Source organism: Meleagris gallopavo, chromosome 23 (assembly GCF_000146605.3).
Source record: "Meleagris gallopavo isolate NT-WF06-2002-E0010 breed Aviagen turkey brand Nicholas breeding stock chromosome 23, Turkey_5.1, whole genome shotgun sequence".
NCBI classification, from domain to species: Eukaryota; Metazoa; Chordata; class Aves; order Galliformes; family Phasianidae; genus Meleagris; species Meleagris gallopavo.
Window position 1 is genome coordinate 3,239,793 of NC_015033.2, and position 26,016 is coordinate 3,265,808.

General features: G+C 43.1%; 1 protein-coding gene across 1 annotated transcript; it reads right to left on the reverse strand.

Moving 5' to 3' along the window:
- Nucleotides 1-518: 518 nt before the first annotated feature.
- MIB2 (mindbomb E3 ubiquitin protein ligase 2) lies at nt 519-25,959 on the reverse strand. The gene is made up of 13 exons (XM_010722810.3): nt 25,728-25,959; nt 16,837-17,187; nt 16,416-16,587; nt 10,565-10,671; nt 7,788-7,982; nt 6,883-7,025; nt 6,327-6,434; nt 5,171-5,275; nt 4,350-4,512; nt 4,106-4,239; nt 2,012-2,160; nt 1,365-1,521; nt 519-710 (listed from the first exon to the last, which is right to left on the reverse strand). The coding sequence occupies exons 2-13, from the start codon at nt 17,081-17,083 to the stop codon at nt 552-554; spliced, it is 1,839 nt and encodes a 612-aa protein (XP_010721112.1). The 5' UTR covers nt 17,084-17,187; nt 25,728-25,959; the 3' UTR covers nt 519-551.
- Nucleotides 25,960-26,016: the final 57 nt, after the last annotated feature.

Here is a 26,016-nt window from a genome sequence, read left to right on the forward strand (position 1 = left end):
CTTTAATATCTGTAAGGCTCTATGCAGAGTTAACTTCAAGAAACACAGAGGAGTACAGGAAGCTGGAATTTAATGGACACAATACTGCACTTGTGTCAATTAAAATATCTCAGGTTGGGTGCAGCAAGTTAGATGATCTCAGCCTTTCCCTTCTTTGCCAAGTAACCATTCCAAGTAACCATTCCCGCAGAGAATTAACATATTACCAGAACAACTACGAACTAGAGAAGGAAGGAAAAGAAGAAAGTCTCAGATTCTTGGGTGATTCGTTTTTTTTTTTTCCTTTGCAAAAGCAGGCAGAGTACACAAAAATTGGCACCTGTCCCCTACCACAGGCACCACACACACATACCCTCTCCTACATCCATCAAAGAATTCACTGCATTAATTCCCTGATAGGCAGTCAATTCCTCTACCTCAGTTAGGTGCTGCCCAGCTAGGGTTCACAACTGTCTCAATAAGCATTTGGCAAGATTTTATCACCATCTAGTCTCAGAGTACCTAACCAATCTGTCTATTCTTCCCAGGAATGCATACCATTGTTCATTCACTTACAGCTTGTTGCCTTTTAGAGCAGAATAGTGGAGCAGATTGAAGCCTTGACAGTTCTGGACAGTGAAATCAATGTTGGGTACCTCAGTGAGAATCTCAATGATGACTTTGTAATCTGCAGTGATAGCATAATGCAGGGGGGTGTCTCCATGAGAATCCTATAAAAGAATACCAAAACAGAATATAGGTTACCTAGAAGTGTCCAATTAAGCACACTGTGCAAGACAGGAACATATATAGTCTTACAGGTCACATCAACTCCAGACCAAACAGCACTGTCATGATGAGCAGTTCTTGTGAAATTAGTTTCTCAGAGCTTGATATCAGCAGCTCAGCAGATAAATGCTCATATTGCTAGCTTTGAGGGTCTGATCCAGCACCGTCCAGTTCTATAAGCATAGAAACAAGCCCTAAAAAACAGGCTGGATCCCACTCACCACCACCGTCCTTGAACCGTTCCTCAACGTTAGTTCTAACAACCTCATCAGTCCTGGGAACAGGACAGTCACAACATCACACTTGAGGAGCAGATTAGCTCTCACTGGAAGGCACAGAAGAGAATACTACTGGTCTGAGCTAAGCAGATTTAAAAGGACAAAGGTGTAGACTCAAAACTGAAATTTCTGAGTAGTGAATTTAGAAGCATACTTCCCCAGTGCAGCACACAGTAGTATATTACAAGAGAACCGTCTTCAAATTCTAAGCAACAAGTGATGGAAGAGAAAAGCAGCAATTTCTCCCCCCAACCCACTCCAAAAACAAAAGAAAAAACATCACCACACAAGGAACACCAGAAGGAACCCAAAACTTACTGGGAGGTTGACATCACAGTTGAGTTCACAGAGGGCCTGCACCACTTCTGTGAATCCTTGACTGACAGCAACATACAAAGCTGTGCACTTTGCATTGTTTAACAGGTCTGCATCAGCTCCTTTAGCAATAAGCACACGGGCAACATCAGCTTGGTTTCTGATTTAAAGGCAAGGAGTAAGATAGAGTCAATGCTGTGCAAACATACACTCTTCCTTCTTGCAAGCCAAACCTTCTTGGCATTTGCATCTTCTTAATCCCACTCCATCTCCTCTTTAATCAGTCTGATTTAAATCATCTGGTATCTCCCACTCTCAGTAATGAATTCCTGGCTTACAACAGGCAACAAACCAAACTAATCCCAACCAACTTATCCTCACATCCCAGAAAACATCACTGAAAGCACCTTATCACTTGTTTTGATTCTTCACAAGTTTTATAGCACAGAAACTGACTTCGCTGTAGATTGAATTAGTGTATCTGTGGTCCTGAAGCTCATGTGCCAATTTCTAATCAAGTAAAGAAGTCTCCCTCTTTACCTTCTCTCACACACTGCACACAGATGGTTCATGTGTATCTGAGTTTCCTTTTTTTTAGCCTTTTCAGTCTTTCAGTTTTGTATCAAAGAGTGCAAGAAAAGATCTCCTACCCAAAAGCTGCATAGTGCAGCGCTGTATCCCCTTCTTCATCCCTCAGATTGACAGCGGCATGTGCCTGCAGCAAAATCTTCACAACATCCAGATGCCCCTGATAGGAGGCGATCTGTAGTGCAGTTCTGCCCTGATTCTTGTTGTCGACCTGCAGGAAAGACAGAGACATAGCAAACGGCAAGGAAAGACCTTGCCTTGAGTTCAGTCACTGTCTGCAGAACAGTGGTGTGCTCAGAAATACTAAGCAGAATCTGTGCCCTGGTGGCTCTGCTTTACATAATAACTACAAGGCTGACTTTCTCCCTAAATATTCCTAAAGGGGAAAAGGATAGCACATTTAGTCAAGAAGGGAGAAATAAGCAAACAGAGCTGGAAGCCAGGGTTCTGATTGCAGCACCAATGCCAAATCCCCCTATGCCTGCAAGCAGAATACTTCTTGACATTGCAGCCAACTATTCCTTTTCTAATTGGAAAATGCACGAGAAGATGAAATTAGCTTTGAAAATGCCAAGTCCCCATTGCTTAATGTTACTCCAGGTACTTTACTGGGCATTTGCTGGAGGGTAAATCAGTGTTGAGGTGCTGCAAGGAGATTTTTCAAAAATTGAAGGGACTGAAGAACAAAAAGAGGCTGTATGAAAGGCAAGACAAAAAAGGAAAGGGAGCTACTGAGATCAGCAGGAGGCTAAAGAGAAGAAATGAAGTAGTTGGCAAGCTGACTGGCAAGCAGAACAGCTTTCTTTTTCCTTGCACCTGGTTCTACGCAGCAGTCAGGAGAGCAGGACAGGCTAGACTTCCCTTGATTTACTCATAACTATTAATTATGGGTGAGTTGCTCCAGCAAGGAGGCTTTAGAGACCACTGCGTTATTCTTACATTTACACGAGAAAGACAATGCTGATAAGCTGGAAAGCCCTAGGCAAGCAATTCTAACTTGCACTATGAAGCGAGCCTTTCCTTGGTGCATGTCTGTACAATCAATGAATATGCAGATGGTATAGTATATCCAGGACCTTGGCTGATGTAATTATTATATTGGAGTAGGAAAAGAAGGACACTCACCCTACCCTGGGCTCGCGAAATAGACTCCAGAGGAGCAGATCTCCAGAAGAGATCCTTCCCCACCGGCAGTCAGCTCTTAAATGGCTCTAGGAGAGGTGCAGCCAGGCTCCACCCCTTCCTGCAGCACAGGTGAATTGCCTTCACCTGTGCTCCCGTGGCTGACTCACTGCTCACCTCAGGTGATCAATCAGAGGTTCAGGCCATGATTCAGCAGCCCCATACAATGTCTCTTACAGAAATAACAATACATTAATAGAAGTATCAGAATAGAAATAGAACATAAAATAGAAAACTAACAAATTAATAGTAACAAAATATTCCTACTCTTGGCAATCTGAAAACAATCACAGGTGTTCAGCTACTCCTATCTCCAGAACTCCCATTAACTTCATAAATAAGGATGGAGATGGAATGTTCCAATAGACAGCTTGAAAAACCAGCTGTACGAGTAGATGGGATCCTAACAGTTTGGCACACTGCAAGCATATGAATTGTTCCAGCAAGTCAAGTCCAGTTCCCTTCTCCAGTCAGACACCAGATAAGGACACTGCACAGACACGCACAGCATCAGAATCCAGGCAGCTTTTCTTTCCTGTTTCCAACAGTTCTATTTAGAAAGGTCATGTAAGGACAGATGCATTCAGTCACACACAACCTGCTGCTTTCTTCTCAAACAGGGGTCAGATTCCTGGACATCTTGCTATTGTCTCCATATATATACATATACATATACATATACATACACACACACATATATGAAGCACTAATTCTACAGCTGCAGTGTCCATACAGGACACCTAAGAATATGTTATAAGGACGTAGCTCCAGTTCTGCTTTAATGTCACACTCTGACATCGTACAACAGGCACATTTTTAATCCTAAATTGCAGCACTGCATTGAATAATTTAATACAAGGTCTGAAAAATCTATCACTTTTCTCCTGCTCCTCCCCTCACTCAAATACAAAATTTTATGATCTCATTTTAAAGCACATCAAAAAGTAAACATTCAGGATGTCTTCAAAACTTGCCTTGTCTGGATACTTCTGAAGGAGCTCCCGAACTTTGGCTGCATTGTTGAGCGCTGCCCAAATAACCAAACACCCTGCATGGTCTGATTCTGTCTTCTGAGACAACAATTTCTCCAATACAGTAATCAAAGTGCCTGGGTAGGAATAAGAAACAGCACAGGTTAACAGCACCAAAAAGTATGTGTGGATATTCATATTGCATTTCTCAACCCCTGACAATCTAGACATCTCCATTCTATCTCACTTTTTGATTCCTTTGCATTCTCTGTTGTCATGAGATTTGCTTCCTCATCTCTCTGGTAGGCTGTCAGGCAAGCTGGATTAAATGTCCAGGACTGGTCTCCAACTGACACTCGCAGGTCTCCATCCCCATACACTTTGATCACTTTGCCAATGTGCCCTAGAGTCTGCAATTGAAAGAGAGTAATGATTTTTAAAAGGAAAGATGCAGCATGCTTTTTATCTCAGAACCAACGCAATGCTTTTAAGAGAGGTTTTGCAGGCAGCACCCCTGCAGTGTGAAAAAAAAAACACTAAACAAACGCTCACAGACAGCTCCCACTTCGAGGATACCACAAGGTTCTCAGCAGTTTCTCTGTTACTGAAAAGGGTTTTCCAGGCACATTACAAATGCCTGGGAAAAGCTGATGAAACAATAAACCAAGAACTGATAAAATTGGGATTAGAAAAAGGTTTCCTCTGTGCCTTTAACTACTCCTGGAGGACATCCATGTTCTTTAGCCATACTGGTCTGCTCTGACCATTTTTTCCATCTCAAGCACTCTTTCCTGCTTCATTCCCAAGAATCAGGAAGGGCTCAGGAGGACTTTGGTTGAAGAAACTTCTTATTTGACTTATTGATAGCCAAACCATTTGTCAGATTCCCCATCTACCCACTCTGCTTTGGGCTTTGTGATAGGATTATATTGCCAACAGCTAATAGCAATATTTCTGTCCCAGAAAGGTCAGGAATACTGCAGGGCAGCGTGAGCCCAATCACCATTACTAAATGCTGAGAAAAACTGAGGGAGTTGCTGGACTGTCCTGGAAGTGATGCGTACTCACAGGTGCCATTTCATCTGTCCACTCCCCATGACCAGGTTGGAATCGCTTCACTGTTTCCATATCATCAATCACTCGGACAACATCACCAACCCAAAAGGTGTTGAGCTACAAGAAAAAAGTCAAACTTAGGGGAGATTAAACAAACAAACAAGAAAATATGTATATTATATATATATCAGCCCCCACTCCCAGAAATCCCTACTGAACAATAAGTCCATCCACTCCAAAATAAGGCATTGCAAAACCTCAGTACAGCTACCAAGAAATCTGTAATCAGTGCAAAATAAACACAGTCCAAAAGCTTGAGCATTTCTGTTTTAAGCCAAGTACACATTTAAGTAGGGAAATATTTTGGGACAGAACAATTTTCTTCTTTTCTTCAAAGCATTTATAAATAACACTAGAATGAAGTACTTGGAACTTTCCTTGGTCTGTTCCTCACCATTCCTGAGGCAACAAGAGACTTTAATACGGAAGTTCAACCTGTTATTTAAAACAGAAAATCTCTGGTTTCTCTCTTCTGTAGTGATCCTTTACCAGACACTGCCTCTGCTCACTAAGAAGGGAGTACTGTCAAAACTCAGACTAATTCTGCAGAAACTGTCCAACATGGGATGTTCTATCGGTATAGTTTTTGCTTGATGTCTGTTTTTTTTATTTTTTATTTTTTTTTTTTGTACTGTGACCTCATTCTGGACTTTCACAATTTTGCATTCTTCCAGAAGCTCCCTTCATACTTATTAGCCCTGCTTCTAACAATCCATATTGCAAACTCTCATTCCCCTAGGGGAAGGCCAGGGCTATCAGCTTTAGAAATGCAGATACAAAATTAGAAGAGAGAGATTAAAAGACTCAGGTCATCCAGAACAATTAGAGAGAGGCAAGAGAAAAAAGATGGAAAAAATAGAACAACATGAAGGGAAAAAAAAAAATCAAATAGAAATGAAGTGGACAAAGGCTCATCTCAGATGAAAAAGGTAGCTACAGAAAGCTGAATTACCATAAATCAATTGTTACCACTCTTACCAAAGGAAATTATAGCAGTATATTTCTTTGACACTTGTTTGAGATGCACTGTGTCCTAACACAGCATGCTGAGCTGACAGCTATTCCCTGCAGTATTTTATTCTGGCCAAGCTCACCTATCAGTACATACCTTAGTCAGAGCTCCAGGATGGAAAGTCCAGCGGGTTTCACTGTTGAATTGGACCCTCACATCTCCTCTGTCTGTGATTCTGTGCACAGTCCCTGTCTGGCCAATGAACTTTGGAGGGGAAAAAAAAACAGAGGGAAATCCCTACATAAATTGCACTGCTTAATAGTGAGGAAAGCAGGCAGGAGGACAGTAAGAATGCAAAAGGTAAAAACGCTTCAGAATACAGCACAAACTGTCCTCATCTCTGCAAATGATAAAGGTGGGCAAAGATTGCTATGATGCATTATGACACCAGCAAGACATACTCCATTAACGTAACTGGCAAATTTATTCATTAAGCTGTTATCATTTTATTTGAATGTAAGCTCACATCTAATGTTCACTGACTGCAGTGTCCTATCACTACAGAATTCTTATTTGTGATCCACTCAACACGTTATGTTTGTGAACCACGGGACTTTCTATATCCTGGTTGCTTCCTAGCAAGCAGTTACTTCTGCAATAAGAGACAGTGACTGATAATGTGCTGAGAACATAAAAGCAAGCTGTAGCATACCTCAGCCATTTTAGGATTCCAGCCCCCATGGCCCTCCTGCATCTCCCGCAAGATGTCGATGTCCAGCAGGCATTTCACTTTGTCCCCGTGCTGGAATGGATGCCTGTCTGTGCTTTCCTTCCTCTGCAGTTCAGCTGGTTTTCCTAAAGAGAATGACACCACCCACATACGTGTAGGATGCAGTTATAAACTTTATGTCTTGCATGCCTTTGTAACATGGTTTGCACATTAACATAAGGTTTAATGGGTGTAAGATAATGTAAAACCCTTTCTCTACTTGTGGAGCATGCTGTACACACTCTATGGGGCAGCATGATGTAGACAGATCAAAAAGACTTGGTTCTTACTTGATAACGGTATGAATTAAACATGAGGTAGTTCTAAGAAGACAATTTAGTCCCTTCCCAGAAGAGAACGTGTTTGAATGATGCCTGTCCTGTTGTGTCAAACATCACTGGCTGTCCTCAGCAATGCATTCACCCAAACTGTTGTTCAGTGGGCACTTACACAGTGCTCAAAATGAGTTCTCTTCTCTTTGAATTAACAAAGCTGACATCTGAATCAAATTCTTTGCTCTCAGATGCAGACATCCCCATAGGAATTTCATGAATCTTCACTATCATGACTTTGCCTTGACAGAAGACCCTTGGGGCCCTCCTGTGGGATACAGCTCTGGGCATCTGATGGTCTTATGTGACCTTACCATTGAAAGGACAAACAACTTAGCTAACCACCCTGAAATAAAACATTACGTTCACGAATACGTATTTTTTAAAGCACACACTCTGCAGAAGTTTCCTAAAAACCACATGCTCATGTCCTGTTTCCCAAGCTAAAAGGGCTTCAGTGTCAGGAAATGGCAGCGCAAGTAACAATTTCTCAACAGAAGACTTGTACCCACACACCTAGTTTTGGGAGATGCTCTTTGTAGTAAAAGCCACCGGATGCCTCCACAGTACATTTCAGGTCCACTTTTCCCTTGTGTCCGACTCGGTAGACATTTGTGGTACCATCAGACCATGTGACACTGGCCACACTACGTCCAGTCTCCACATCCCAGCCACGAATATCAACCACACGTCCAGTTTTACCTTCACCACCTGATGGGAAGAAGAGAAAAAAAATATTATGTCCAGCTTGAATTTTCCCAGAGACCAGACACCTGACTCTGAGATGCTTACTGAGATAAAATTTAATTACATTTTTCCTTAGCTAAGAGAACAGCAAGGTGAAAACCTGTCCATTCTCTAACTTCTCACCATGGAGCAATAACCCAAAGCTGAAAGTTAGTAGCTGGGGAGGATGAAATTCTGACAGATGTTGCTGCCAGGAAGGATTTCTGTAGGGCACTGCCACAGGCCTGTTATACACAATGAACTGAAGCACTAAATCTGCATCATCATCAGCATCCTGCAGCCTGAAGCACCACCCTCCAGCCAAGCATTCTCCACAAGACAACCAACCAACAAGAACTCATTCAGCAGCTCACACACCTTCCTCATATCTGGTGTGTCCCACCTTGATCTGCAGAAGGCACACCTTCTTAATTAAGGAAATCAAACTACAGGACAACTCAATTTGACCAACTCTGAGAGAATCTCCACGTGAAGCTCACTGAAAGCCAGCCATTTGCTTTTGAATACAAATATGGAAAAGCTGAATCCTGTAGAAATGTAACAGACATTCTCTTGGCCTACAGAAACACTGCCTAGCTAGGGAGCACAGTATCATGGCACCACACTGTGGCAGAACAACAACACTATGTTGTAAGATCTGCCCAAAGACTTTAATCCTTCCAAAGCACTTGCGAGGTGGAGGAAGTTTGTTCTGGTGCTTCTCTTCACCTGCACAGCAGAGAAGAACACCAGTGAAACAGTTCAGAACATGAAGATAAGTAAGTGAGATAATAAATCTGTCCAGGCACGTGGCCATTCCCTCAACCAGGAGGGACAACTTGTTATCAACACCAAATCTAGTGACAGGCAATCAAAGCTTGCAGATTCACATCCTCATTCTGCTGCCAAGGCACTGCATGAACTTGGGCAAATCCCAGCACTTGTCCAGTGCTATCCCTCAGATGGGGGTCAGCAACATCTGTATGTCTCACTGGGTTGACAGTGAGGTTCTAATTGCCTCTAACTGTCTGCAAAGTCAACTCAAAGGAGCTACCTTCCCCATCTAACTGCACATTGATCTAAAGAGGGTAATACAGACAAACTAGTGGGCTTTACTGTGACCTCTCCTTCCCTGTACAGCTGTTTCTTAAGAGCACTAGTGCCCACTTCCATGATGCTAGGATTCAGAGATGGCAGCAAGAAAAAGGTTGAAATGTCTGAAGAGGTGCAAATGTCCACTTAGAGAAGAGCTGAGCAAAAATTCTCATCATTTGGCAAGTTTTGCAGCCAACACTAATTTCTGCAATCAGCTTCAGGCAACAGAATTATTTAAAAGCCACATGTAAATAAAACATCACTCAATCAGAGTCCTCAACTAGATGCTACTGTCGTTAGCACAGACACACAAGACCATGTAATTAATACATATGCTTATCAGGACCCTGTGTTAGAGTTTACAAGGCCATGTATTTCACTGTTTTTATGTTCCTTCCTTAAATGGAAACAGAGCTGCTGTGCTAGTGCTATCAGGAAGCTAAGTTCTGAAGAGCAAACAGCATGTGGATGGGGACAGATGAAAGAAGAGGCAGTGGAGAACAGCTGAGCACCTGGCCTTCTATTTCCTCTCACTTGTTTTGCACACAGCACTGCTTTCAGGTCATGACCATCGCAACCAACACAAGTCTCAGACATGTAAATGTTGATCTGATCTCAAAATGATGGATAAGCTGGACTGAGCATAAGCCTCTTTTGCTCTCAGACTCCACAAGTAATCACGTCCTGCACTGAACCACAGAGCTGCAATAAATGGTGGAACCTTTGGACTTACAACTTAATTATCAAGAGAAAAAAGAAACTGTAAATAGGACAGTATGTTCAAAACTCAGAGCAGAAACACACAGTAAAACTGTCATAACCTTCAAGCACTGCACAGGAATTGCTATCAGTGAGTTACAGTCATTATACCCCAAGAACAGGTCTAGTAAAGGCACTTTTGCCTCTGCATTTTCAGCCCAAAGTTACAATTCACACAGAAAAAAAGAACCATTCTCCAGCAACAAAAGCAGATAATTCTTCATTAATGCTCCACGTCAAACTTAAGAACATTGTCAACGAATAGCGTGTAGTGTCCAAATAAAAATATTCCAACGCCTTCCAAGGGAAAAAGGAATACTATACACAAAGTCAGACAAACCTAATTTCCACCAAGTGGAAGCTTTTTCAGGAGAGGATAGGTCTTTATTTCCTTGCAAGATGGTGTACATTTATAGTTCTATATAAGATCTTCCAGGATGGCTCCCATCAGTATTCAATCTATGAAATGGGAACAGCAAAACTTCCCTCCCACACCCTGAGTGAATGCACAGAGTCTATTTCACAGATGCATTTCTAAACAAATACAATAAATAATATTTAATTCACTACAGAACAGAGGCCTGCATCATCTGAACAGTTCCCTTAAGAGCTACTACTCAGCACATGCATTTTCAATTAGTAATATGGAAAAACAAGAAGAAGGGGAAAAAAGTCTAACAGTCTTTTTACAGGACATCTCAAAAGCAGCTTACCATCCTGGTTACCCCATTCCCAGTCTGGGCCACGGACTACTTTAGCCCCCTGGAAAGTCCCTTTTAACGTGATGCGAGTCAGATTCTGTCGAGGACTCACTAGGACTCTGAAAAACAAAATAAGAGAAAGCAAATTTATTATTACTACTTAGACTTCATAAAGCACTGTTCCATACCTACAACAAAGCATGGCTTGAGTTCTGAAAAACATATAAAGCATGAAAGAAAGCAATTAAAAAATAACAGAGACTTTGATGCTACAAACTGGTCTCACCAGGAAGGTCAGAACTCGTAGGTACTGCTGCAATGATAGCAGAAAGACAACTAGTGAGTAATATACTGGCTTTCAGCAGCCTGAAAATCCCACTGTGACTTTAAGGCAATGTCTACGGGTGTTACTAGAGTGTACACTGCATGAAAGCATTAATGGCTCAAGCAGTCTCTTAGCTCAGTCGTGAGGAGTTCAGCACATTTCATAACTTAAGCTGCAGACTGCACAGCCTAATTCACTTTCTGAAAAGCAGAGCAGATTAAAGTAGCGTTATGGCTAGACTGTTTTGTTTCCAGGATAACAAAGACCTTTATCTACCCAGCAGTCTGCATCTCAAGCATCTACACTGATCTTAAGGAAAAACACAAAATTACCTACGTGATAGTAAACAGGGGGTCTGACGTCCTGTTAAAGCAGCTTCCAATTCCCATAGTGTAACAGCAGCTTCTCTGCTGGTCTTTCTGCGTGCTGTTCCTAGTTTCTGTTCCTTAGCAGAAAGCTTTTTGTAAGATATCAAGTCACTAAAGCTCTCACAGACCTGCTTGGTTCGGTCTCCTAGGGTACAATCTGCTTTTCTAGGTGACTGCAGAGGTGCTGCAATCCATAGCCTTAACTCTCCATCTCGTCCTGACAGGCTCCCAGCCACAGCAGCTGCTCTGCAGGGCAAGGGGGGGAGCCTACTGGGAATAGGGCTGGCCTCAGAATACTGTGTTCATTTCCCATCTAATGCCTCCAGAGAGAAGGTGGAGACTCAGAAGGATAAAAAGCTTATGCTTGAACTCGTTGTTTACTTATCCATCAAAAGCCTTTTACCTTTCTTAACTTGCTAACATATCTCCTACCTGTGCTTTACATCCCTTTGCATCCTAGCGTATTTAAAGAGGGAGATTATATCCACATGTTCTTCCAATAATTTATTTTACATTATCCAGATCGTAGCTCCACACGGGGAAGATAAAGACCATTTTTTTGAATGCTTGTGTCATGCCTGCGCCTTAAAAAGGGATAATTGCTACAGACTGGTTTCAAAACCAGCATGGATTTGTGTATGACATCTGAAACAGCTGAGCTACAAGATGCTATTCTCACTGTGTTCACTGCCTTGAAATCATCGCAGTAGGAAGCAAAAGAGAAAATACCACTGCACAAGGGCTAAATGCAGTTCCTGTTCTGCCATCAGCTTTGACCAAATCATGCCATCACCTCTACATCCCTTTCCTGAAACAGGGATAAGAACTCTTCCATTTTCTCTGCTTCTACTCAGCTTGCCTGAGCAGGGCCTATTTTTGTGCTATACCTAGCTAAGACATCCCCAGTTTTAACCCAGGTACCCTGAAGCTCTCTAAAACAAACGACAGCAGAAAACACCATCTTGATGCAAGAAGCTCCATTCCCAATTCTACCTAAATGTTGGAGGCAACTCACCATAACTGCTGCCTCCCCTGGTCCCACTACAACGCTGACCGTGTCTTGAACCACATTGCTGACCAGCAGCTCAGAGGAACGATACAAGATCCAGATGCCCTGAGCCAACACATCTTAAGTTTTAATTAAATTCAGCATGTTTTCCTCCAAATGCTAGACAAGAGCCAAAGTTATTAGCGTGTTGCAGAAATACCCAAGGGATAAATTTAATGACTGCAATATTGCCGTTAATAACAATTTTAATTATTACAGCCATTCAAAGTCTGCAGTCATTTCTGTCCTACAAATTCCAATGATATTAAATTACTGTGGAGTCCAGAAGACACTTGGGAACATGTTCTGTACAGAATGAAGCTATTCATCTCTTCAGCTCGCTGGGAACCACCCCCTGCTGATACTCTGCCTGTGCTCAATTTTCACTGAGGTGTTTACACAGCCTCCCACACCACTGAGAGCTATGCTAGGAAAATGGCATCATCCAGGCTTTACAGATAGAAGTTTAAGACCTAAACAACTCACTTGGAGAATTTAAACAAGCTGCTTTCAATCTGCAGTAGCAATTTAAGACCCTGCAGAAGTTGTAGTTCCTTCCTACCAGGCTCAGCTTATACACCGTGCAGAGATGGTTACTTTGAGAGGCAGCAGGCCATTAGTATGTGTTAATTGGACCATCCCATATCTTTAGAGAAACAGTGGGTACTCACCCACACTTCCTCTAGGATGTATAAAATAAAGCAGAAAAATCCTGCAGAACCTACCGGTAAAACTGACACCAACATAAGAAATTGTAGATTCTCTAATCCTCCCTAACAAAGCTTTCCTGAAGCACTTCCAGCAAAGGATAAAGGATGCTCTGACAGATGGCGAACGGATGCTGACTGCTCCTGTATGAATCAGGCTAAGACAAGGATGCTGTCTGAGGGATCAGGATCACACAAACCTATTTCAAGAACTGTCTTCACCAAAAATTTCCATTGTCAATCCTATTGCCACATCAAGGCACAGTCTGCACAAAGCCAGCTGCAAGTCTGAGGCCTCCGTTTACCTGCTAAATCATGTTCTTTTTAAAGCTGAAATTCTACTCATTCATTAATAGAATAATAAATAAATTCATATAAATAAAATCATACTTAAACATTAAAAAACAGATTAGGAAACAAACAGATCAAACAGTAGTCAGATTCAACTCAACGTTACACACTAAAGTTTCTTGTCCTCTGTGACACTGCATAAATAACACACCTAGAAGAGGCTGCTACAGTAAACAAACATGCATCCCCTTGACTGTCTAGTAATGAAATATCCAACAGCTGTCACTCAGCTCCAGTATTAGCTCAGGCTTTCATTATAAGTGAACACAGAAGGAACGAAGGCTGGGCTGCTGAAGCTGCCTTCAGTGCACACACTTGCTCTTTTAATGGATCTCAGTCAGCAGTCCAAGTGGTGAACTAGATAGGACAAAACGTGGTGAGTTTTGCTTTGCTGTCTTGCTTACAGAGGCTGCCTTATCTTCTAATTACTAAGCACATAAAATTCAGCAAGTGGATAAAAGAACATTAAAAAAAAAGGCAGTGAAATTGAGTCATCCAGCCATTTAAATTAAGAAAGAGCCACTCTCAGAATTAACAGTCATAAACTGCAAATCAAATAAGATCAATAAAGAATGCCAGCAATTGGCAGACGTCAGGAAAAGAAATTCAAATGGCAAAATCTACAAAATCAATTCCTGCCACAAGCAGTTCAAAGTAGGTCATTTAAGACCCAAAATAGCTTTCAGGTAAAAGTGTCTTCAAAACCTCTTTAGAAAACCTTTTGGCAATGCTCCGCAGTGTCTGTCTGGATTTAAGGTCCTCTTAACATCCAAGGATTAGTGAGCTGCTACAAACAGGTACTTGTTGGTCATGCCTATGTTTAGCTGCACAGGTGTCATGTGGTAGGGATGGCAATGACAGTGCAGGTGGCAGCAGCTCAGTGCACAAGGCCATCACATTGTCATCTCTGCAGCTGTTCTGCCAGAGTTCTTGCCTTCCTATCTCAACAGATGAGCAATAGGAGCTGTTACAACACTGAATCCACAGTGGTAGTCCATCCCTTCACAAAAGGATGAGACCAGGGAGAACCTGCTCTTGATCTTTGGTTAAAAGGACAGTGGATGTGAAAGCTCTGGAACACAGCTGCACTCCCCAAGGCTTAGTAGGATAGTCAACTGGGGATAGAATCATTAAGTACAGGGAGACATCTGTAAGCAGACCCATCGTATGGGATTCTGTCAGATCTGCTGGGATGTCCCACCCCATTCACATCAGCCTTCTTACTAAGTAATGCTCTCATGGTCTCTGCACAGCACTTTGTCCAACTCTTGAAAGCACAAAACACTGTGCTTGAGGCCGTTCATGTCCTCAATTCAGTAACCATAAGATTGCCATTCTCTGCTGGAGAATCTAAGAGATCTCAGTGCTGTATTTCAGAGTCATTCAGACAACTGCAGGTAACAAGAACACCACAAGAAAAGCCAAATCCATACAGCAGTTACCTTGCTTTTAAATATGCAGCTTTTTTTCTTAGCCCTTGGGGAGCTGCCAAAGGTTCTCACTTCTACTTTATTGAGAAAAAAAAAAAAGAATGGAGATGAATGATCTAAGCAATAGTCTCTTCGCAACACTAAGGCCTCAGTGATTCATAAGCAAGCAATTTTTGTTCTTCGAAAAGGATGCTGCATTGCCTAGGGCAACGTGTCTTTGCAGCTCAGATCTCATAGCAGTGCTCGAGTGTTATCTTCCCTACTGGCACTGCCATTTGTTTCATGTACATACATATTTTTAAAATCAGAACATTCAATTCCTAATGCAATCTATGAACACCAGACCAACAAATCACAGAATTATATTTGCATTAAAACAAAGGTGTTCCTCATTCCTGCTTCCACACAGAGTAATTTCTGAGTAAAACTGGTTTAGGAGGAGCTCCCTGTATAAAAGCTCCTGCATAAAGCCCACACGCATTGCAGTCATAGCGCAGTGTTCCACCATCCAGCTCAGTCAAATATGTGTAACAAAGAGCACTTCTGCCCAAATAGCTTCTCCAAAAGCTTAGTGACTGCCAAGAACAACAACCTGCACCTTTCATTCATCTTTGAAATTGCAGTTTTCCATAAACAGAAGCTTCCTCATTATGGATTTCTCATTTCTCTGTCCCCCAGCACAGCTACACTCAACACCTGCCACTTAGAACAGCAGGAAAGATGTCACATAACACAGTTTCACCCACCTCTGCTTTTTACTCTCCCCTTTAACCAAGTCTCCCAGAACCCATTCTGGCATGTAACAGGCTCACACTGTGCCCCCCATGTGTTTTGTAGCTTTGGGGATTATTTTCTTAATTATTTTTATTAGCTGCCTGATAGTTCCTGCTAACATATAGTAACGTTTTAGTGAAAAACTACCTCCAGAGAGCCCAGCAGTGCTTAGTTGTTTCGCAGGCAATATTCCAGAGTGGTGCTGCAGTGTGTTGGCAAAGTCAGACAAGTCACACAGGACAATACTAGGTCTGGCAAGTTTACTGGCAGCCTTCCACACTCTCTTCTCACATTCACAGCAAGCAGTGTGCTACCTAATTTAAACAGCATCCTGGATAAGGTCAGATACAAAGCAAATTTTCTTTTCAAGGCTTATTTACATCTTTTGCCATCCAAGTTCCTCAGAAAAATGAGATAATTTCAGCAAAGGATATGAGTTCTGAGAAAAAAAATCACCTAGCAATCTTGCCCAGCAATTTCCCTCTCTAAAAAAATTAAATTAAAAAAAAATAGTATTCTGAGGTGTTCATTCCTAAGCACTCTTCAGCCCAAAGTTGCAGCACCTCACAGATTTTCTTGAATCGAACTCAAACAGCAGAAGCAAACAGATACCCCCGTGCAACTACCTGGAGTTAACTATAATACTGAAAGTAAAAAATATAAACATGTTTCCACTCAACACACACAGTGGAAATCATGACGCTCATTTCACAATAGGATCTGTCTGGATTGTGATATTAACACAAGCTCAGGAAACATCCTAATCTGGTGGATAAACACAAGCCTTAAAGCTCAGAGACTATCTCCTGAGACAGCAGCATCACCCAGTTAGTGGGCCTTCCCCTACAGGCATCACTTACGGCTGTGAATGCGCCGTCTCATAGCGCTCAAAGGCATGCGACAGATCGTGCTTGTTGTTCATGTAACACTGTGTGCACAGGTCATAGTCAAAGCACATCTTGCACTTCCAGCGCATCCCTCGTATGCCGTGCTTCTTGCAGCAGTCACAGATGATGTTGGGATGACGGACGCCTAGCAGAACAAAAATAAAGGAATATAACTCAACACCAACTTCAGAGAAACCAGGCTGACAAGGCTGTTAGAACCATAGGAGCATATTTTAAGGGGAAAAAAACCTCTGTATTGCACTGCTGCTTAACATCAGTCCACAAGCAGTGGCAAAAAGCTCACATGCCAGCTAGCACATGAGGTAAGCGTCACACCTGCTACAGATGGCTTTCCAGCACTAGAGTTTGTGCTCCATTTCTGTGCCACACTTACCTATTTGTGCGTTATCATACAGAAGAAGGTCGTAAGCTCCTTGAAATCCAGTCCGATAGTTGGTTCTGTTGCCTTGATCCCACTGCACGACCACAGTCTTATCCGGGGTGGTTGGGCTGCCTGTCCGACCGATCTCAACCACAGTCCCAACGTTCCCTTCACCGCTGTCCTGGTTGCCCCACTTCCAGTCCACTCCACGAACTACCCGCATCCCAACCTGCATGCTGGCATAGGGGTCCAAGTCCATTGCTCTGTACAACAACCCTCAGAACTCCTTCATGGAAGGGGCTTTGGAGATGGACAGCATCAACAGCAACGCACCCAGCATCATCTGCTGCATTTTTAGCACACCTACAAAGACAACATAAAATTAAGTGACGTCATCCAATGCATCACAGCAACAACTTTTGTAGCAAGGCAAGCAGATGCTATTCCAGGTCTTAACCTCGGTACACAAACTCATGTTCAATTAGCAGAGCCAGGAGGTTTTCTACATTCCACTTCCTAAATGCAAAGAACTCAAATCCCACCTTGAACTATTCACCCCGCTCTGCTGTAATCGCCATCAAAAGAAACGCAGAGTAAAGAAGTGACATTACTGAGATACATCTGACTACCTTTCATTTACATTAACTGTAGCTCAGCTGGTGATTTTAAAATGACAGCTGCATTTGGTGAGCAGATCGGAAGTCATGCTTCTTCATAGTATTAGGGTAAATTTAACACCAACCCCACAAAAATAATTCAATAAATAAACGCAAGATTTTTTTTTTTCTCCCCAGAATGACCAGGCTCCAGAACAGGTCTGACCTGCTGAATAGAAAAACCTGTATTTTATTTGAACAAGCACCCTCGCAGCTTTAACACACGTGGGAAGGATGTGCAAACTAGCCAGACCACTCCACTTTTGGAGACATCTGCATAAAAAACCCAAAGATTCATTGCAGAGCACTGGGTGTGAGGGGTACGAGCACCTCTGCTGCCATTTATCAGTGCCAGCGATAGCAGGAACAACAGGGGGTGGGCAGCAGATGTGCAATCAGCACTGCAGACTGGGATCAGCAGCAGCTCAGGATAGCCTTTCCTACTGTTGCCATGACAATCAGTAAATGAGGCGAACAGCACACGGATGCAGCACATCCACAACACTGAATTCAATCAAATCGATTGTCAAAGCCCAGCTCATAGGTACACAGATCTCTTTACTGGAACAGAACAGAAGAAAAGAGCTTTCAATATTGAGGGCCAGAGCTGCTGCTCAGACTTCTGGAACAATCTGCTCTAGCAACCTTTTAGCTCGAGAGGGAGACCCAAGGATGCCTCAAGACATCTGTAGCATCCTCAATCTCCTGAAATATGAAGAAAAAAAGCAAACGACAAAACCAAAACTCGCAAGCAACAGAACCACAGAGTGCCAGGAGCCAAACTTTGCCACTTCCAAACGTGCAGCCAATCTCAGCAAGTGCCACAGCACAGAGACAGCTCAGCCCATGCTGACAGAGCAGCTGATGAGCTGGTAGGACATGTACTCAGACACAGCTGCAGCTCTGTGCCATGTGACATGCAGTTAACACTACCGCCTACCAATAAAGCAAGCGAAACCACTGAGGCCTAAAAATAAACTCTTCCTCCAGCCAAACATCCCCTTTTAAATGTATGGAGGAGTAATTTGATGCAAAATCGAGTTTCTAACATGCAGAGAGCCTGATTTCTGTTCAGCCATAGCATCTCTCTAGCTTCAGGCTTTTTCTGCTGCACATCGCTGTGACATCCCAACACCTCTCACGCAAGCAGCACCAAAAGCAGATGTCCTTGTGAACTTCATGGCATCTTCAGTTCTAATCATTACAAACAGACGCCTCGGGCAGCACTTTCATCTCCAATCCCTTTGTGGAGGTGGATGCAATATTGCTGAGTTTGAAGCGCACCAGCATTCATCGCTTTTATGGAGCTAAAGCCTCATGAGATTTGTACCATCTCTTCTTCCTTCAGATCTGAGATAAACAAAAAAGGTAAAAAAAAAAAAAGGAAACATTTCCTATTTCATCCAGACGAGTCTCCAATGGTACATGGGAACAGCAGGCACAGAGCTCAGCAGTTGAGGGTGAAATCCTCCCCTTGGTAAACCCCAGGGGCCTGGGCAGCTGCTGCACGAGCCAAGCTTTCCTCCACAAATTCCCAGTCAGGGACATCAAATACCATAAAATAAAATAACAACCAGGAGAAAACACTCTGTCCTCTGCCTGTCAAAAGCAGGCACATCAGCACCGCCCAAAGCTCACTATCTGTTTGCTCAGTACCTCGTGTGTTTGCACTGCGCCACTGTGCCACGTAGCCACAGACCCACTCTTCCCCATAACCTTTTACCATGCAACGTGTAAGAAAACTTAAGCTTTTGCATCCACAGCACAACAAAGAGATGAGTAAAGAAGCTTATTTTAATTAGAAGCGGATCCAAGGAGTTTTACATCCTGCTTTGAGGCCCACAACCCAGCCCTGAGTTCAGTTCTCTTAGAAGAGTGAAACAGCAGCAACAAAAACCACCAACCATTGGCTTGAGTTTATCAAATTGGCTTGCAGCAACTGGAAGTGAACTTGTCTCAGCTGTCTCCATGGTCTTTCACTTTCAGTGAAACAGAGCAGGTAAAAGGAGCCTCAGCAGCACAGTGAGTTAATGCTGATGAGCTGCTCCACTGAAAAGCATCAGAAAGCATTGAAATGATTACAGGTGTAACAGAGCCGTAACAATCAATAGCTGCAAGTGGCAGCAATCAGACAAAAGAAATGCAAACATTTACAGAGCACTGAAAGGACAGTGACCCTTTCGGGTCCGTGCTGATAAGGTCTTAACGGGCAGAACTGAAGTATCTCAGGAAGATTCCAGCTGGGAGTTTTATTAGCAAATGCTTGGTTTGTGTTTTGCTTTTTGGTCCTCAACTCATCTCTCTCAGGAAAACGATGCTATTCACATGACAGGCCTCAGTGGCTTGCAGTTATTTTTGTGACGTCAACACAAAAGTCACTTGCTTTATCCTTCATCATCTCAGTGCAGACTGGGCAAACCTCATCAAATGTTTACAGACACGTAATACAGACAGCCTGGAACAGAGCACATCACCAACACTGCCTGCATCAGCAGCAATCCCAGGTAACTGTACTGCAGCACAAGCAAGTAATCAAAATGGTGCCGACCATTCTTCAGGAGACAACAACAGGGCTCCAGGAGATACACACTTAACTTCAGTCATTTCAGTGGGATTCTATGAAAGAACAGCAGCATGCAGGCCAGGCCCAGAAGGATCTATTCCCAACACAGTGGGAATGACCCCTTACGACTAGGGCACACAAAGCACCTCACAGCTTTCATCCCCTCCCAGCTCCCAGGTGAGGCCAGGAGCCATCAGCCCCATTGCTGCAGCAGTGGCAGTGCCCCAGGTGTGCTGTGCTGTGCAAGGACTGCCCTGGCCCCCAGCTCCTCACCTCCCTGCTCTCCAGTTCCCATCCCTGGCCAGACACTTTTGATTCTTCCAGCGTATTTCATCTGACACAACATCTATTCACACCAGTTCAATACCCAGCTCTACCACTTGCAAATCACTCTATCTTCTCTGACGTTCTGCACTTAAGCAGTCTGTTCATACTGAGCCCCATATGGAAATATATGTTCTAATTCTCTCCCATTTCTTCAGAACCACATTTACCATCTCAGCTCAGTCTGTTGTTTCCAACCAGCTTCCATACTACTACTGACAGGGTCACATAAAACCCTAATAACCCACAAATGTACCTCTGGTATAAGGGCTAATACTAAATTCTAACACATTAGAAAGATGTTTTGCTTTCAGAATAGCTGTTACAATGCCTTATTAATTTACAAACACTGCCTTATAACACAGCACCAGTCCCACTTCTTGATGTGGAAAAGCACACAGCCACTCATTTCATTGTTTATTGTTTTCCAGATCTCATTCCACAGCTCATGCTCACACAAAGAGCAGCACTGTCAGATCAGGTCTTGTTTATCCACTGAGACTGAAGGATGGGGTGGAGCTGCAAAGTTAGGCAAGCAGGACTTGAAATGCCCTGTTTGCAGGAAGCACATTTTGCAGATCAGAGAAAAGGTTCAGTAGATCAAAGCCAACCACTTCCAAGTCATGAAAAAAATGTCAGTGATACCAGACCAAAGAAAAACAGGGATGGGTTCAATCCTGATAGCAATGCTTCTCTTTAAAACAGCCACCTGATGGGGCTTAATTTTGCTAGAGGCTGATCTTGGAACAACCACACTCTAGCATAAATTGGTACCTAAGTAGAATTTCAGTGTAACAGGCTGAAACCACACTCATCTCACCAGGAACCAAGGCAAGCACCAGGCATATTATTCCCTGCACTGTAACAGAGTGGTTCTTTTACTTTTCAAGCCCTACTGGTAAGGGCAGTGAACAGATGGCCAAGACAGTGAGCACACTCCAATTGAAATACAGTTTGCAAAGGATTTGGCTTTGTTTATATCCTGGGAGATGAAAGAAAGCTTAAGGCAACAGGGGCAATGCTGGAGGTGAAGGCAGTGAACGCTGCATCTCTCTCACCCAACACTGCTCTGTATCTGTTACTGAAGTGTAATGCAGCCCCACTTAGAGAAGGCAGTTTCCAAGTCCTGATCTTCAGTGGCTCAGACAAAGAGGGCAGAGAGAGCCAAGAAATATCACAGTGCCTGACCACAGCCCAGGAAAGACAAGCTAAGAGCTGTCCCAGCACTACCAGATCTTTTGGATTAGAACCGTGGCACCATCTCAGCTGCTACAGAGCAAATTTAACCAGCAGGAATTAGACTAAATTCATGAAATTCCTCCTTAGCCCACCAAAAGTGGTTGCAGAACTGGCTAAAGCACACAGTTTAATAATGCACTGCTAAGCCACGAGGCCTCAACAACATTTCACAGCTCACCACAGATAGGGATATTCTTCCTTGTGCTGACAGGACTGCTGTTTAATCTAAGTTTTGCAAAATGGCATTGCTGGCACAGAGCAGAAGAGAAGAGCAGATGATGCTTCCGTGGGTAAAGTATCACTATCAGCTAAATGAAGCCATCCTTACTGAAAGACTATTCTCAGCAGAAAGAAAAAATTAAAAATAGGGTAGCTGCTTTTTAAAACCTATCAACCATGAAAAAGCCTGAGTGAGGTTAAACCATTTCCATACCCCATGCCTCACCTGTTCTCAAAGTATATTTAACTGTATTACATAAACAGAACAAAGCAGGTCATTAATTTGCCTTTGCTCAGGGATTAACATCTTGTCATTTCAACTTCACTGTAATTGTTTTGTGGAAGAGCAAGCATGCATCCTGAAATACTGGGACACGGGGTGAGGAAACACTAAAAATAACTTGCTAGGCACTGTGCTTAAGGACAGTCCCACTGACTGCATTTCACCCCTGCAATCCATACTTGTCCTTTACAGACACCAGCCTGGTGATCCCTTCTATTTAAGCTGAACTTTGCATTCAGTTCATACTGACTGTATTCTAGCTGTTATGAGAAGAGAATGTTGCCTTTCCTTTCACTGCTGTAAGAGCAATGCTCTCTGTGGTCATCACGCCAATTTATTATTTATTCTTCCAGCCTGATAAAGGATACTGGCTTAAAAGCAGCAGCAGCTTTGTTAATGTTTTGTTCAGTAACAGTAGTTTTGTGCAAATCCTTTTAAGAAGCTTGACTCCTTGCTTTGACAACTCATCTCATAACCTCAATCCAAGAGGACCCAATTTCCTTAGTGTGAAATAATGAGTGAAAAACAAAGTGACAGCGTAAGCCACACTACCTATCACCAGCAGCAGAAATACAACAGTATTTTTAATGAATCAGCTCAATGTTGACTAACATACTACACTGATGGAATACAGAGTTGCAAGTAGGTCAGTATTTACTTTAGCCCCTACAAATGAGAAAAGAATCTCCAGGAGACACCACAGGTCAACCAAAAATCAACAGCTGTCTCTAGCTTCCCAGAGTAGATGCTGCAGTGTACCACAGAGAGGTGGAAGACCTTCCGTCAAGTCAGGCGTGCCTGACATTGAGCTATGTGTCACCATCAGCCAAATGCTACAAAACAATTTCCCTCCGCTGAGCACAAAAACTTCAGGCTTCAAATTGGTAGGATCAGTGCTCATCTGCTCACTGGAGAATTAAGAGTGATTATAAGTGAAAGTTCACACTGGGCATCTAGTGCATCTCTTATTACATCCCATAAGATAATTGCTCATGAGCCTGATGAAATTTCCTTCTGGCTTTTGATGAACTGTGCTCTCTCCAGGAGGGAGAAAAACATATCAGCTCCAGCCACTTGCTTTAATTGGACCTGACAGCTTGCAGATTGCTGCCTAAAGCCTTGAAAAGCTCAGTAGCTGAGCAAAATCCACTTTTTCCTCAATAGCATATTTCATAAAACCAAATACAACTCATCCAGGGAAACTGAAAAATCTCTGCTACTTAAAGAACAAGCTCAACTCATCTACTAGGAATGGCTCAGATGTAGCTAACCGTGCCTTGGAGCAAAGCATGGGCTCAGTCATCTCGTGAAACTCCCTCCCAGCCCTATTTTCAATCACCTCAAAATGCAGAACCACACGGAAACATATCTCCCAAAGTCCAGAAATCTCTCCTTTCTTCCGATCTTGTTTGTGCTCTTACTTAGTCATTGGTCTAATATATTTCTCAGAGGCAAGAATATCTGGCCCAGAGCTGGTGGTGCTGAGCAGTTAGGTTTGTATGTCCTTCACACCAGCTGTCAAATCCTATTTTACCATGAAAACAAGGATTCAATAACATAAAAATTCACGGTCCTCTCATCTTCTTACACAACTGCCTTGTTCGTCCAGAATGGCAGTTATTTTCCCTAAAAAGTCATTAACAACCAGAACACTACCATTACTGCATGAGTAAGAATCAAGAGGAGGAGGAAGCACTGAGATCAAGTTGATGGAGCTGAATAGTGGGCTGAGCAGTGACTTGGAGAAAACACATTGTTATGATTCTGTGATATAATTATTTGTAGATTTTTTAGATTCAGGTGCCCTCAGTGGTGATTCAACAGGATCACAAACCACTAAAACAAAACTTCGTCCAACGTTTTAAAATGAAAGGAACCTTCCTGCATAGAGCAAGCTGCAGCATAAAACCATCTGAACCTCTGCTGAGCCTTGATATCTCATCCTACCAACCTCCAGATTCCCCTTCAGGCTTTTAGAACAGTCAACATTGCACTCCTGCCATTTTCCAGCCTAGAACTCGCCCTTTCTGTGCACTGGAAGCAGATCAAAAGGTTTAAGTCTAATCTATCCTGACATGCCTTTGGCTAGAGAGACATCAGCTGCGTAGGAGCAGAACGAATTGACTAGTAAGCTGTTTCTTTCCTTCCTGGTACTCAATAAAGGTTTGCGGGTCAGTACATACACCAATTCTCTTACAATTCTGCACATTTTAGGAGCACAGATGTTATCTTTCAGCTCTGGATAGCTTTACAGATGGAAATTGGAGCCACGCTTATGGATGGAATTGGTGACAGAGCCAATAGAACATATATCCTCATTCTGTTCTCCAGAATCTGGCCCATATTAGTTACACAAGCAAAAAAAAAAATAAAAAAAAAAGAAAGAAAGAAAACAAGAAAGAATGTGGATCAAGGTCCAAGATCAAGCTATTTACTGTCCTAATAGCACAGATACAACTCCACTGCTGCTTCTTCCCATGTACAGCTGGTCTAAATGCTAGGAGACTCACTCCCTATTCTGGGAAATTTCAAACAAAACTACAGCTCTCATTACAGAGGAAACAGAAACATTCAAATTCTGTACGTTTCCCAAGGAACAAAATCTGTCCACTTTTGAACAGATACATGCCTATCCCTCCCCATTCCAGCTTTGGTTATTTACCTGTCTGAAGTACAAACACACACCCAGCCCCTTCTGCAGCAGAAGAGCTCTCCAGTGCTAATGGAGCAGTAATTTTGATAAGAATCAAAACAATAAAATAGGCAGAGCAGTTCCTTTACAATCCCAAATACCAATCACAACAACAGGAGCTATGGGACTACAATGCGAGTCACCTGATACAACATCTACTGCCATATTAACTGGCCATCTTCAGGAAGAACTTCATAAAGGGAAACATCGTTGCCCAGTAGGAGTTAGCTGCATTAGACACAAAAGCAAACAGCTATAACTCAGAGCACAAAGCAAATCCCATAAAAGTATGCAGCTCGCTAGCTCTGCCAAGACTATTGAAGCCTTCTTTTTTAGATTTCTGCAATCAATATGACACAGATGTGCATTATTTACAGTAAACGAGGCCCTCATTTAATTCTTACTCAAGAAAGCAAGTTCTAGAGTTGAATGTCAGCAAGAAAATCAGACCAAATGCACACACTGCTTACAATACAGCTGAAGCACCCCCTTAAGTTTGTCCTCTGCTGTCACTGCTCTTTGTCAGTTCAGAAAAGATGGCAAATATAGAAACATGCAAGGGGTAAAAAAAAAAAAAAGGAAAAAAGCCACATGTGCTTCAGTTCTGAGTTATATTCATAACACAGCATATGCCCAAGCAATAGAAAATGCCCAGCAGGAATCATTTGCAATGTTTCAGTCAGTTTTCTCTGTAGCAAGCGAGGACACAACTGCAGAACCTGCTTCAGAGCAGGGAACAGCCACGTTCACAGCCTGTGGGGCAGCAAGCACTGGTCACCCAGAGGAAAAGCATCAGAAAATCAGCAGGAGCAGGCAGAGACATCCCACGACAGGCTCAGCCGTAGCTGAACGCAGCAGAAAGAAAACCAGCCACTGACCTACCCCCAGCCCAGTGCAAGAAAAAGGAAAAAATAAATGGGCACAGACCCGGCAGAGAGGAGAGAAAGCAAAATCCGGAGAGCCCTTCAGACAGCTGCTGTCCTTAATCGACGGCCGCGTTCGTGCCCTTCCCGCATTCATTCTCGGTGCAGGAGCTGGACGCCGACCCGCTCCGCCGGCCTGGGGAGAGAAGAAAACGGGAGCTCAGGCGGCAGCAGCGCAGGCAGAGGGCAGCCCGGAACGGGCACCGAGCCCGGCCCCGCACCCGCGGCCCCCGAGGCCGGCTCCCATAGGGCCGCAAGCCTCCCCGGCAGCAGCCCCGCGGCGCTCCGTGCCC